Below are 14,070 nucleotides of genomic sequence, written 5' to 3'. Positions count from 1 at the left end.
GTCTATAAAATACTCTTCTTCTGGCACAGAATAAATACTTGATAAACAATTGCTGCTATTACTATTACATAACAATTGAGAAAAGTACTTGGGTAACTAATCCAATGTTTAAAGCATCTACCGTATACCTTAGCTTCTTCCTCTTGTGCTTTTTTCACAATTGCTTGTAATTGTACCTCTCGTTTAAATTCAGCATGAAGTAATTTCTCTTCCATCATCCTACGTCGTTGATCTAGTAATTCTTCCTTCCACTTCCGGACATCCTTCTCCTATATATATAGTGAATTATTCCATCATTAATTTCAATATACACAGTCATTTAACAGAAGTGCGAATAGGCAAATGGCTTATGAATACATAAAACCTAGGAGCTGGAAGTCAGTTCTAAAGCAGTGTGACTAATGATTAAGAACACAGAGAGATAAAACTGAAGCTGGACTGCCTGAGTTTACAATCTAACTTGGCCACTTATCAGCTGTGTAACCTGGGCAAGATTTTTAGCTTATACCTCAATTTCCTTATATTTATAGTACCTAAATTAGAGGGTTTGTTTTGAGGATTAAGTTAATATACGTAAAGCACTTAGATTAGAAATACACTAGACATGGTTCTATAGAAGTATTTACTGTTATTCTCATTGCACTGCACTAGGAGTACACCTAAAGTGAACAGAAGTGTACATTTCTTTATCAAGCTTAAAGTCTCTACAACCCAACTTCAAGACAAATAATTTGATCTTAGAGACTTGAAAATGGTGAGAAGTTTAAAAAATATAATATTATTTGCATAAGAAACATTTCCTGAAGGAACACAGAGGGTTTAGCCTACAGTAGAATAAAGATATGAGAGATAACTTTACTTCCTTAAAACAATATCAAACAGGAGAAGTAACAGACTTGCTCTGTGCTGCTCCAGAAAATCAAATCCAGCACCAGAGAAAATAAATCACAGAAAATCAGATGTGGGCTCAACATGAGGGGAAAAAATCGTAACCTTTTAGTTAAATATTCATGTAAAGAACCATCTGAAAAAGTAAGCTGTAGAAACAAACAGCGCTGGAATAGGAGCCAGAGGACAGATCCTTAAAACCTGAGCTCAGTAAATTATTGACACTGAACACAGAACTCAAGTCTTTCCTAGATTCAGTTTTCACATCCTTAAATGGGTGTGTCAGGTGCAATGGTCAAGTGCTCAGTTGCTAACAGAAAGGTTGGCAGTTTGAACCCACCAACAGGCTCCATGGGGGAAAGACCAGGCGCTCTGCTTCCATAAAGATTACAGCCTAGAAAACCCTATGGGGCAGTTCTACTGTGTCACGTGGGGTCGCTACGAGTCGGAACTGACTCAACAGCACTTAGCAACAACATCTTCCCTGTTGCCTCTGATTCATTGCAGTTATCAGATGAAACCACGTACGTAGACCCTTATTTAAAATGATAACCCATCAGACAAATGGAAGGTGGAATTTACCACTTTAATTATTTGAAGGGATACCTGCATTGATGGGAAAATTAAACCAGAGAATCTCTGAAGTCTTGTACAAGTTCAAGGGTCTATGACTTTGTATGCATGAATACTGAGAGACTATATTACACACTGAGAAAATGTATTGTATTAATTTTATTTGCATTTAAAAAAAACACAGTAAGGGAGAAAGTGCAGTTGTATTACAGCACTTCTTTGAAGCTGTAAATGAAATAATATACTAACTCTCATAAAACCCAAAAACATGGAGACTGCTGTTCATATTTGATCCATGCATCTTAAATTATTAAAATAAAAATAGTGACAAATTCCTGAGATTCAGGTAAATGGAAAAAACCACAGATTTTCTTCCTGTCTTAGTCAACTTTACTACACTGTATTAAAGAGAATCTTATGTTACATAATTCATTATCACAAATATTAGGATTATTTGGTCTAATTATCTTTCCTAAACTTAAAAACACATATGATAAGTAACAGAAATAATATGCTTCACCTGTGTGTCTAATACTCTTTTCTAGTACCATAAGGTAACAAAGGCATTCACGTATAATATAATGGTCATGTATCTTTCGTCATGCTGTGTGAGGACTTTGTGATAGGCAGCCTCCAAGGTGGCTCACAATGATCCCAGCCTCCTAGTATTTGGATCCTGTGTAATCCCCTTCCACACTGTATCAGGGATGTTACCAACAGAATACAGCAAAAGTGATGGTATGTCTCTTCCAAGATTAAGCTATAAAGGACTTTGCAGCTTCCATCTTGGCAACTCTCTTGCTCACTCTTACTGTCTCTTTTGTATTATTTGCTTTGGGGAAACCAGCAGCCATGTCATGAGGACATTTGGGCTATAAAAAAAATAAACAGGCTCAAATGGCAAGAAACTGGGGTCTCTAGTCAACAGCCGGACAGGAACTGAGGCCTGTCAACAACCACATGAGCGAGTCTAGAAGTGAATCCTAAAGCTCCAAATGACTACTGCCCCGGCCCAGCCAATAGCTTGACTGCAGCCTCATGAGAGACCCTGAGCAAGAACCACCGGGGCAAGCCATTCCTGGTTTCCTTGCCCAGAGAAACGGGGAGAAAATAAATGTTTCTGCTTTAAGCTGCTATGGTTGAGGTCATTTACTACATGACATAGATAACTAGTGTAGCGCTCATCTACATCTGCCATGTGTTTAAGCAGCAATAAGAGTGACCATCAGACGGAGCGACAGCTATCCTATTACTATGCGACTGTTTCACACTTACTTCATCACCACAACAACCATACAAGGTTAATAATTATAATGCTCATTTTACAGATAAAGAAACTGAAATGCAATAATATTAAGTAACTTGCCCAGGGCCTTCTACCTTGTTGTGTGGTAAAACCAGGATTTAAACCAGGTCAGCCATCTCCAGAGCCCATGCTCTTTCCCCTATACAACATACCAATTAGTAGTTACACTGGTACAAATGCTCCAAGAATCTTTCCTGAAAATGTAATTGCTGCCATATTTATTAAAACTTGATAATCTGAGGTTCCAAATCATCCTACCAAGTTATTCTACACTTTGGATAAAGCTTCCCCAATTGAAAATGGCAAAGGACAAAAAGTAGCTTCAATAATCCATGCCAAAACTGAAAAAAATCAACTCACTAACTAATTTAAGAATGGCAGATTCTTAAGATTTAACCATCTAGGATTCAACAGTAGTTCTAGGATTCAGTACTAGAAATGTCTTTATTTCCTAAAAAAACTTTTTTTTTTTTTCCCCTAGAAAATTTAATTATTTTTATGGTTCTTTTAGCTTCTCTCAGGCCAGAAGAAAAAGTCAAGTTGAAAGTACGCCCATCAATTTAAGACTATCACAATTTCCTTAAAAAACAAAAAACAAGACGGCAAAAAGGGACAGGAGTTGGTTGAATGGACATGGGAAATCCAAAGTGAAAAAGAGGAGTGTGCTGTCACATTACAGGGAGAGCAACTAGGGTCACATAACAATGTGTGCATAAATCTTTGTATGAGAAACTAACTTAAACTGTAAACTTTCACGTAAAGCACAATTTAGAAAAAATTTTTTTTCGCTGAAACATACCCTTTCTAACAATTTCTGAAGCTTTAATGTTTTCTCTTCACGTAACTTTTCCCTTAGCTGCTGCGCTTTCATTTGTTTTTCTTCATGTTTCTTCTTAGATTCTGCTATTGTTCTATTAACACAAACAAATGGACAGGAGACACAAATGTTTACATGATAAACCCAAAAATACTGTTGTTTAGTCTTCAAAGTACTTAAGATAAAAACATACAAAACTAATTTTGGCCAAACATCTCAGGAAAACATTGTCACTTTTCAATGGATCTCAAACTCTCCTGAAGGGTAATATGCCTTAAGGACTTCTGTAGCAACTCTATTTAATAGTGAAGAGTGACTGGTTTCCCTCTTGTGTAACATTTTCATATTAATGCTCAAAGGCCGGACCTTTTGCGAGATGGGGAGGAAAGTTTTTCATGCATGTGAATTCCATGCCCTGGAGGTCTAGCAGGTTCCTCCTCTACAATATCCCCCCAGGATGTATTTTGGCGCCAAGATTCACGAGCTGTCAGGAAAAAAGAAAACCACTGTTATTGTTTATCCACAGAGTTCTATAAAACCAATATTTGAGAAAAGACTGTTGAGAGGACATCAACATTCCCATTCCAAATTATTTACACAGAAACTCCTTTAATAAAATAATCTATTTTATACTCCTCTACACATAGGGGAGTCCCTGGGTGGTGCGAATGGTTAACACCCTTGGCAGCTAACCAAAAGGATGGAGGTTCAAGTCTACCCAGAGGTGCCTCAGAATAAAGGCCTGGCAATCAAATTCTGGAAAATCACTGGAAAGCCTATGAAGTAAAGCTACACACACACACACACACACACACACACACACACAGGGTCGCTATAAGTCAGAATCAACCCAATGACAACTGGTGTTTACCTACACTCACAGATATACACACGCATGAACGATACCTTCATAATCTGCAAGGACATCATTCCAGTCCATAGACAAACCACAGAAAGTTACACTTCCGCTGCTCATGCCGGCCTAGAATGTAATAAGGAAAATTGAAAACAAATCTTTGAACACAATTATAACCTTAAAAAAATGAACTACATATGAAATTTTCCTACTTTTCTCTATTATATTTCATTCAACCAACAGTTTAAAACTAGGATAAAGCTACATACCTCTTGTAGTCACAATAATCACCAAGTCAAAATTCTCTAGCATGGATTTTAAGAGGAAGACACACTTACTAGCTTTTAATAGCAGAGACAAATCAAGTAAATTTAAATAAGAAACGAAATGGTCTTATATTATTACTACATAAATATTGACATATGCAGAACATACATTTGAAGAGTTCCAGATTATTTGCTGGGCATTAAAATTTAACAGGGAAATAAGTGAAACCATTACAGTTATTTTTAATTTTCAACAAATCACCCTCATGAACATGTATTTCCTGAGGACCTAGTCAAAGCAAGGCAGTGTATAAATTATCTTAAAATTTTTCTTCTATCTCTACAAATTACCATCTAATGTTGAGTTCTTACTTTCTCTGGAATTCAATATCTTGTTTTGAAAAATGAAATAACACAGCTTCCAACTTGGCGACTACGTCATATATAAAAACAATCATCATAACGCTAAAAAAATGTTGGCTGTAAGTTCTCGATCGCACTGATTATTATTACTATTGAAGACAATTTTTAAATAAATAAATTATAACTAAGGCTACATAACCTCTAAATATTTCTGGCCTAATTATTTCTCTTCTGAACATAATGTTTGAGCAATTATGTTAAAAATTCTCACTGAAAAATCACTGTCGTTGTCAGTTTCAATGTTAATCTCATTGTTTTCTTCAGCTTCAATTTCTCTAGTTAACTGTTCTTCTTCAGCAATGGCACTAGCAATGGCTTCTTCATTGGCCTTTTCTAAACGATCTGCTAACTCTTCTTTTTTAGCAAGAACTTCTGCCATAGACTATAAAGTTAAAAACAAACAAAAACAAGAATCATCTCTGGCCTGGAAAGTTAAGTCATCGCTTTTTTCTTCATGCTCTAATCATCAGCTCAACAGTATTAAAAAATAAAAAACAGCACTGATCTAAAATCATACAACCTGGGGCCCAGTATAGGCTCAACCATTTGTTAGTTGTGTGAGTTACCAGTTTCTTAAAACCAAGAGCCTGTTTCATATTCCATGAAATGGGACAATAATCCATAATCTACCTTCTTTATAAGACTGCTGCATATGAGAAACAGTAAAGCTATAAATGTAATTGTTGTATTAGTGACAAACTGTGAATTTCATTTGAGCGCCTAAATTAATAACACAGATCAAATACGCCCACTGAATAACAAAAGAAAAAAAATATGCTATAATGGGAACATGGAAAGAATTTATCCTGTAATGATGACAACACTTTTTAAACATATATACCTAACTTTAAAATATAATTGGAAGTAATACAGATAATATGCATCAGAACCATTAATTAAAAAACCACTGGGATAAGCTAAAGATAAACCCAAAAGCAACCAATGAAATAATAAAACAAAAAGTTATAGCTAATAAACCAACGAAGAAGATAAAATGGAATTATAAAATATACTCGATTAACCCAAAAAGAGAAAAAAAAGATAAAGGCAGAAAAACAATAAGTCAAAGGGAAAACAAATAGTAAGACGGTCAATTTAAAACAAAGTATATGAATAATCACATTATTTTTAAGTAGTTTCAACACCCCAACTAACAGACAGAGATTGTAGAACTAGATAAAAAAGCAAGACCAAGCCATAGGCTGCCTGTAAGACACCTAATTTAAATATAAAGATACAAAAGGATTAAAGGTAAAAGATATACCATATACCATGCTAGCAATCATCAAAATAAGCTGAAGCGACTATATTAATATCAAACACAGTCAACTTCAGAGCAAAAATTATTACTAGTGATAAAGAACATCATCTCATAATGATTGAAAAAGGTCAATTCATCAAGAAAATCCTAAACATTTATAAACTTAGTAAGAAAGCTTCAAAATACATGAAGCAAAACCTGGTATAACTGTAAAAAGAAATAAACCCGGTCAAAATGTAAAATGATGCAGCCACGGTAGAAAACACTCTGACCATTCCTCAAAAAGGTTAAACATAAAGTTACCATATGGCCCAGCAATTCCACTGTAAGGCATATACCAAGGAAAAATAAAAAAACATATGTCCACACAAAAACTCTCACATGGGGAGCAGGAAAGCAGTGGAATGCAGACCTCAAATTCTTATAAAAAGACCAAACTTAATGATCAGACTGGGGCTAAGAAGGGCCCCAGAGGCCATGGTCCCCAGACCTTCTGTTAGCCCAAGACAGGAACCATTCCCAAAGCCAACTCTTCAGACAGGGATTGGACTGGAATATGGGATGGAAAATGATACTGGTGAAGAACGAGATTCTTGGATCAAGTAAACCCATGGGACTATGTTGGCATCTCCTGTCTGGAGGGGAGATGAGAGGGCAGAGGTACCAGAAGCTACCCGAATGGACATGAGGGGAGAGAGTGGAGGGAAGAACTGTGCTGTGTCATTGGAGGGAGAGCAATTAGAAGTGTATAGCAAGGTGCATGTAAATTTTTGTATGAGAGGCTGACCTGATTTGTAAACTTTCACTTAAAGCACAATAAAAATTAATTAAAAAAAAAAAAACTCTCACATGGAGTATCCATGGCAGCATTATTCATAATAGCCGAAATGACAAAACAGGAGATGCCAGAACAAAAATGGCAGAGTAAGAAGCTCTTTGCTCCTGACCCTACATAGAAAATTTTTGAAAATGCAGAAAATGACAGTACTGGCCTTCTCGGAATTCTGGTAAACAGTCGGGGGGCCACAGAAGCCAGGTGAAGACCTGTCAGAAGGGTAGGAAAACTCTAAGAATTTTTTTGATACTGCGTGAGTACCTACTCCACCCTTACTCAGCAGCCAGCTTAAAGTGGCCACTGTGTTTCCAGCTCCGGATCTTGGTCCCCGGTTCTGGAGTGAGCTAAGTGCACCTTATTGACAAAATATGGTATCTGCCTGCTTGAATCAGTCTAGTGACTACCTAAAAGACTAAAACAAAGCATCTGTCTCTGTTGTGCCTACCTTGGAGGTTGTTCAGGACACAGGAGTAGCAGGCACAGCCTGACGCACTGAGATAACTAAGAAGCCACTGACTGCCCGGGCAAAAGTGGGCGATGAGAGGTCAGGGTCAAAACCCTAGAAAGAGAATCTTCTTGGGAAATTGGAGCACTTAAAGGTACCCAAGTTTGTGTAATATAGAGAGCATACGCATGCCCAGGGCAAGGCACATACCCCGAAAGACCTGAAGTAACCCTAAACTTTCTCCTCAGGCGGATCTCTCCGATCAGTGCAAGTCTGGTTAAGGACTGTTCCAGCATAGAGCTATTCTGTAAAGAGTGCAAGAGGTTTTTTCCCCCTCAGTGGTTTTTCTTCCATTTGTTTCTGCAAAAATAGTTTGTAAAAGTCACTAATCTAATGAACTACCACAGCCTCCAACAATAGTAAAAGAGAAGAAAGGAAAAAGGAAGTGAAAGAAAGAAATAAAAAGCAAACCCTAAGGTTTGCAAACTCTTGCCAACAAACCTTAAGAAAGGGGAGAAACTGTGTCCTAGAGCTGCATTGTTATACTATTCAAATGTTCCATTTTCAACAAAAATTCACGAGTCAGATAAACAGGGAAGAATAGTCCATTTAAAGGAACAAAAACCAAGAGAAATCACTGGAAGACCAGACATTGTACCTACTAGATACAGATTTTAAAAGAACTGCTTTAAATATGCTCAAAGAAATAAAGGAAAACACGGACAAAGGTCTAAAGGAAAACAAGAATGTGTAAACCAATTGGGAATATTAACAGATGAAAATTATTTAAATTAAAAAACCTCTGGAGCTGAAAAGTACAATGAATGAAGTGAAAAATTCACTAGAGGAGTTCAAAAGCAGATTTAAGCTGGCAGAAGAATCTGAAAATTTGAAGACAGAACAATTAAAACGGGTCAGTCTGAGGAATAAAAAGAAAAAGGAATGAAAAAAAATGAACAGACCATAAGAGACCCATGGAACACCAATAAGTGGGCAATATACACATCACAAGTCCTAGGAGAGAAGACAGAGGAGCAGAGAAAATATTTTAAGAAACAACGGCTGAAAACTTTCCAAATTTGACAAAGGACATAAATTTGCACATTCAGAAAGCTCAACAAACTGCAAATAGAATTAACCCAAAGCGATCTATGCCAAGACACATTATAACCAAACTGTCAAAAACCAAAGCTAGAGAGAGGATATTAAAAGCAGCAAGAGGAAAGAAAAACAGTTAAGTATAAGGGAATCCCAATAATACTACACGTCAATTTCTCCTCAGAAACCATGGTAGCCTGAAGGCAGTGGGATGATATATTCAAAGTGCTGAAAGAAAAAAATCTGCCATCCAAGAATCCTATACCCAGCAAGAGTGTCTTTTAAAAATGAGGGAGAAATTAAGACATTCCCAGATAAACAAAATATGGAGTTAGTTACTACCAGACCTGCTCTACAAGAAATGCTAAAGAAAGTCTTCCAGTTTGAAAGGGGAAGACAGTATATGATAACTCAAAGCTGTATGAGGAAATAAAGACCTTCGGTAAAGGTAATTTCAAGAAAAAATATATAGGCCAATTTTGCTGTATTTCTGGCTTTTAACTACGTTTGTTATGTTTTGCATGCTATAAAGGACAAAAGTATAAATAATAATTATAAATATATGACAAAAAATGACACTGGCCTTTTAATAGGAGCCCTGGTGATGCAATGCTTAAGTGTTCAGTTGCTAACCAAAAGGTCCTCAGTTTGAACCCATCTATGTAGCAGTCTGCTTCCATAAAGATTACAGCCTTGGAAACCCTATGAGGCCGCTCCACTCTGTCCTATATAGTTACTAAGTGTCAGAATCAAACTGATGGCAACAGGTGTGGTGTTTTTGGGGGGAGAAGGGCAGGGGGAGGAAGGAGTGGCACAGGAATAGAGTTTTTGTATGTTACTGAAGTTACATTATCAATTTAAACTAGGCTGCTATAAATTTAGGATAATAAATGTAATAACCATGGTAACCACAAAGAAAATTTCTTTTAAAACAGACATAAAACGAAATGATTCACCACAGGAAAAAATTGACTAAATGTGCAAAAAAGGACAGTATTTGACAAAGGACAAAAAAAGCTGTAAGATACACATAAAAAAATGGAATGCAAGAGTATATACTGAAGACAGAGAAAAAAGTGAAATGTAAGAAAGAGTATTATATTGATTGATTTTTACAATGCTGGCAAAAGTTGACCTTAAATAGAAAGGTTCTCAGTCATTTTGTGCTAAAAAGTTCTGTTAAATAAGAGAATTACTGATAATGTTTTGCCCTTTTTTTCTTTTTTACCTGTACCAGTTACGTAAAAATGCTGTACTGTGGAAAAAAAGAAAAAACAGTTCTCTCATCTTCCCAGCAATTCTTTATAACCCAGCACACGGAAACTAAACGAGGTGAATGTCTAGATCTACCCAGAGAGTGTCTGCCATAAAAGCCAGTTATTTTTCAAATCTTGGTTTAGTTAAAACTCCTCTAGAAACTAAAAATACACTAATATTCATATTTTAAAGCAGAACTAAGTTTCTTTCAAGTATATAAATTTAACCCTCAAAATAATCAAAGGTTTTTGACTCTACCACAATCGTACATATATGATCAAATTAAAAATGATGAGGAAAGAACTTCATAAATAATTGCTTTATGCTTATTAAGGTATAGGGCCTTTTTCCTCTTCTGAAATGTTACTTTCTCACAGAATCAAATTGCAAAATAAATAATTTAATATGATACTTAGTATGTAAACAAAAAACATTAATATGGTCAATTTCTACCCCCTACAATAAGCCCATTACTTCTGACGATAATTATGTAACCATAATTATGTTCAACCTTTAAAAAGTCTATTACTGCAAGACCCAAGTTATAGAACATATGGCTCTATCTTATTATAAGAATCTAAACATTTGTTTTTATTACTGTAACCCATTATTTTCTTTTTTCCTCCTTAAGCAACCCATATCAAGTTTCATCTGTACCTACTGTTACTCTTTCTCTAAACGGTCTATAATTTGATCTAATGCTATCTGTAGATCTTTCAACATTATAAGGCATTAAAGTGTTGAAAGAAACTATAGTGTACCGTGGCCTTTAAAAAATAAAATTTGAATAATTTTTCTCAACAATTTTTTTTATATGCCTTTTTCTTTGGAAAGGTACTTTTTAAACACAACTAGCATGACCTATTATGAATTATCCTCAGGGCAATTTTCTCAATACTAAAATGAGAAATAGAAAGAGATGAGCAGAAATGAGTAGTCAAGCAAAAACATAAACTTAGAAAAATCGATGCATTTTCAAAAACTCTGGAGTAGGAATGGTAAATAAATTTCATCTTAAAGTTCAACTCCAAGCAAATTACAGTAGCTGCATAAAGCACTTTGTTAAGAATTACAAAACTAAGTCCAGTAGGCACCATTTCCCATCTATCAGAGTGCTAGACATTGTACAAAAGATTTTGTTATTGGTTTGGTTTGTTAATCCTAAAGAATATTTGATCAAATCACATGCAAACTGTATGATTTTCAACAAGTTATTTAACTCTGAAAGTCTCACTTTCTTTCTCTACAAAACAAGAATCTTAATTATATCAAAAGGTTACTGTAAGAATAAAACATTAAAATAAAATAGTATACATAAAATCACTGTAAAGTGTAAAGTAACACACAATGCAAGTTATTATTATTATTGGGGTTTATGCCTCTTCAAAATATTTACCCAGAATTCTGATAAGTTGTTCTTACCAAGTTAGCAGCACTCACATTTGAAATATCTGACGGGTCCATTTCATTTTCTATCCTTGCTTTCTCTGCTGGAAATTTGTCTTCATTTGTTTGCAAAGGAGGTGTGTCAGCTTGCTGAGTAATTGAAACACACTCTGTATCAACGTGAACAGCAGGTATCTCAGAAGCGCACACAGAATCATCTTGTAAGAAACCACTGCCAGAGCTTCTAATATCATCCAATGTACTCACTGTGAACTAACAAAACACATTTATAGAATGAATCAGAGATCATAAAAAACACTCACCAAATATTTCACTCTAGAAAAGCTGATGCTGCTTAATCTACCAACTCTGAAGTAGCAGTTGACTATCTGACAGACATCTCGCTTATTATCAAGTCATCTCTTTTCTGTCATGTTTCAATTTTAAGAACAGAGGAAAAAAAAAAAACCAACATTAGGTGGCCACAAATTTTATTTGCATGCCTATTATACATCCAGGCACTGTCTGAAGTGCTCTAAGGGATTAACCAATATCTGCGGTATATTGTAATTACATTTTCTTTTAGTATGCTAATTTCTGATGAGCATTTTACATGCCTCACAAAATAAATCTAGTCACAAGTATAACACTTTGTCTTATACTCTTACAACTACAGATATTTACATGGTCTCTTGAGAAGAATGTCTAATATGAAGAGAGAGTATTCAGTGCTTTTGAAAAACACCCTGAAGACATTTTTCATCAAAATATATTTGAGGACATTCTACTCAAAAACATGAAACTTGTTCTCCTCTGGTAAAATTAACACAACCTCAAAGTACCATTGATGAAGACCCACCCAATACATGGTACCAACTCTCAGATATAAAAGAGAAATGCACCATAAAGGGGGAGTTACCATATTTTTATACAAATAATGCACGCTTTCTAGGCTTGTTTGCCAACCGCGCCCTCCCCCCACCGTGAAGTACTTCCATAAGTGTGCTATACTAATTTTTTTCACAGCAACATGTAAAAAAAAATTTGACACAGCAGCATTTACAAAAATAGCAAACAGAACCAAGCTTTTACTTTCACTTTCTAACAGGGTACAGAAAAAACAGTGCCATGTTTTCCAATTATACTCAGAGTGATGAGCTCCAAGTTGAAGAACCAAAATCTAAACTTGTGAATTTAGAATTCACTGACATCACTTCTTAAACAAACATTAGATAAACTTTGTGGGGCCACAAAAACCCCAGTTTGATTAATTATTTATATAAATATTAAACTTGGCCAAGTCTTATAAACTACTTTTAAAGTTCTACTATTGGTCAGGACTTAGAGGGCCCCAAAGTGTTGATTTTAGCATAAGCATTATTTAAATTTTATCACATTGTTTATATTGCTATCAACATTATTTATATGTCAGTCACCGTGGTTTATAATCTTCTTGGCAATATTTATATTAGCATTACTGATGTTTACGATACAGTAAACCCTGTTTGTTAAAAAATATTATTTATATAACAAAATAAATGCTAAAACTCTAAAGTGATGTTGAGAAAATATATAAATATGCTAATTCCCTTCTTAAAAGGACAGTGGAGAAAACAAATACTGTCATGAGCTTGGCCATCATCAGTACTGAACTTTTATACTGAACATTTTAGCAATAGCGTAATTTCTCAAAAGTCGTATGTACGGTTTATTCCTGAAATCCCAATATCACATAAATTTACTCACTATACAAAACCAGCGTAACTTTTACATTATAGTTTTTAGCTAAAATATATGTTAACAAAAATGCTAAATGTTTGCTAAGTAATATAAAAAGTTATTTCTTCACCAAGCTTTGGTTTACTTAAAATTTTAAAGTTATACTCAACAAATATGTACTGATTACTTCCTATGTGTTTAGGACTCTGCTTCATATCATGAGAAATCAAAAAGCAACATAACAGACTGCCTGCAAGAAGCTTCCAATCTCAGGCAGGTGTAAAAAGTACACACTAAAGAGTTACAGAACATTGGGGCAGTGTAGGATTAAGAGCCATTAATTAAGGAGGAAAACAAGAACATCAAGAGTTCCAGTAAAAATAAATACCCTAAAAGTAAAGAGACAGAATTTTAAAAAGGCAGATATGATTCTAGACTGAAAAATATTACTATTTTACAACTTACTTATCTAATTCCCATACTACAATATCAAAGAATATCTCCTATATTTCATTAGTCATTTTATATAAAAATACACGAATTGAACATGAATCTTTATATTTACAAATACCTAAAAAAGATACATTCCTTCACCAATTAAATAAAATAAATTTCAAGTAGATTAACAGAACCAATATTGGGAACATTAACTTTAAAGAATATATAGTAAATACTAGCAAATTACTCTACACTTCATTTGCAAAAAGGACAAGTAGAACAATTTCAAAATCATCCATCCATAATTATTTTTAATAACACTCCAAATGAAGGAGGAGAATACCACTTAACCAACTGATCAAAGTTACCAACAAACTTGGGTAAACTGATACCATATGCCTCTGAACTGTGACACCTAAGAACGATCACTTTATTCCTGCCCAAACTCAATCATGAACAATGAGTACACAAACTGAAGGACATTCTACTCCAAAACATAGCC

General features: G+C 34.9%; 1 protein-coding gene across 13 annotated transcripts in view; it reads right to left on the bottom strand.

Annotated features, from left to right (window-relative positions):
- The window catches only part of SCAPER (S-phase cyclin A associated protein in the ER), a 495,697-nt gene that overhangs the window by 348,695 nt on the left and 132,932 nt on the right, over window positions 1–14,070 (bottom strand). For 11 of the 13 annotated variants that reach the window (XM_049852841.1, XM_049852843.1, XM_049852837.1 and 8 more), the window contains 6 exons: window positions 11,448–11,684; window positions 5,341–5,511; window positions 4,491–4,566; window positions 3,951–4,068; window positions 3,567–3,678; window positions 129–269 (listed from right to left, as the gene is read on the bottom strand). In XM_049852841.1, coding sequence (XP_049708798.1) covers window positions 129–269; window positions 3,567–3,678; window positions 3,951–4,068; window positions 4,491–4,566; window positions 5,341–5,511; window positions 11,448–11,684 — 855 coding nt within the window. The remainder of the gene's footprint in view (window positions 1–128; window positions 270–3,566; window positions 3,679–3,950; window positions 4,069–4,490; window positions 4,567–5,340; window positions 5,512–11,447; window positions 11,685–14,070) is intronic. The other 2 variants (XM_049852839.1, XM_049852840.1) reach the window with 1 other exon arrangement.

This window comes from Elephas maximus, chromosome 13 (genome assembly GCF_024166365.1).
Source record: "Elephas maximus indicus isolate mEleMax1 chromosome 13, mEleMax1 primary haplotype, whole genome shotgun sequence".
NCBI classification, from domain to species: Eukaryota; Metazoa; Chordata; class Mammalia; order Proboscidea; family Elephantidae; genus Elephas; species Elephas maximus.
This window is presented reverse-complemented; position numbering and strand designations above follow the sequence as displayed.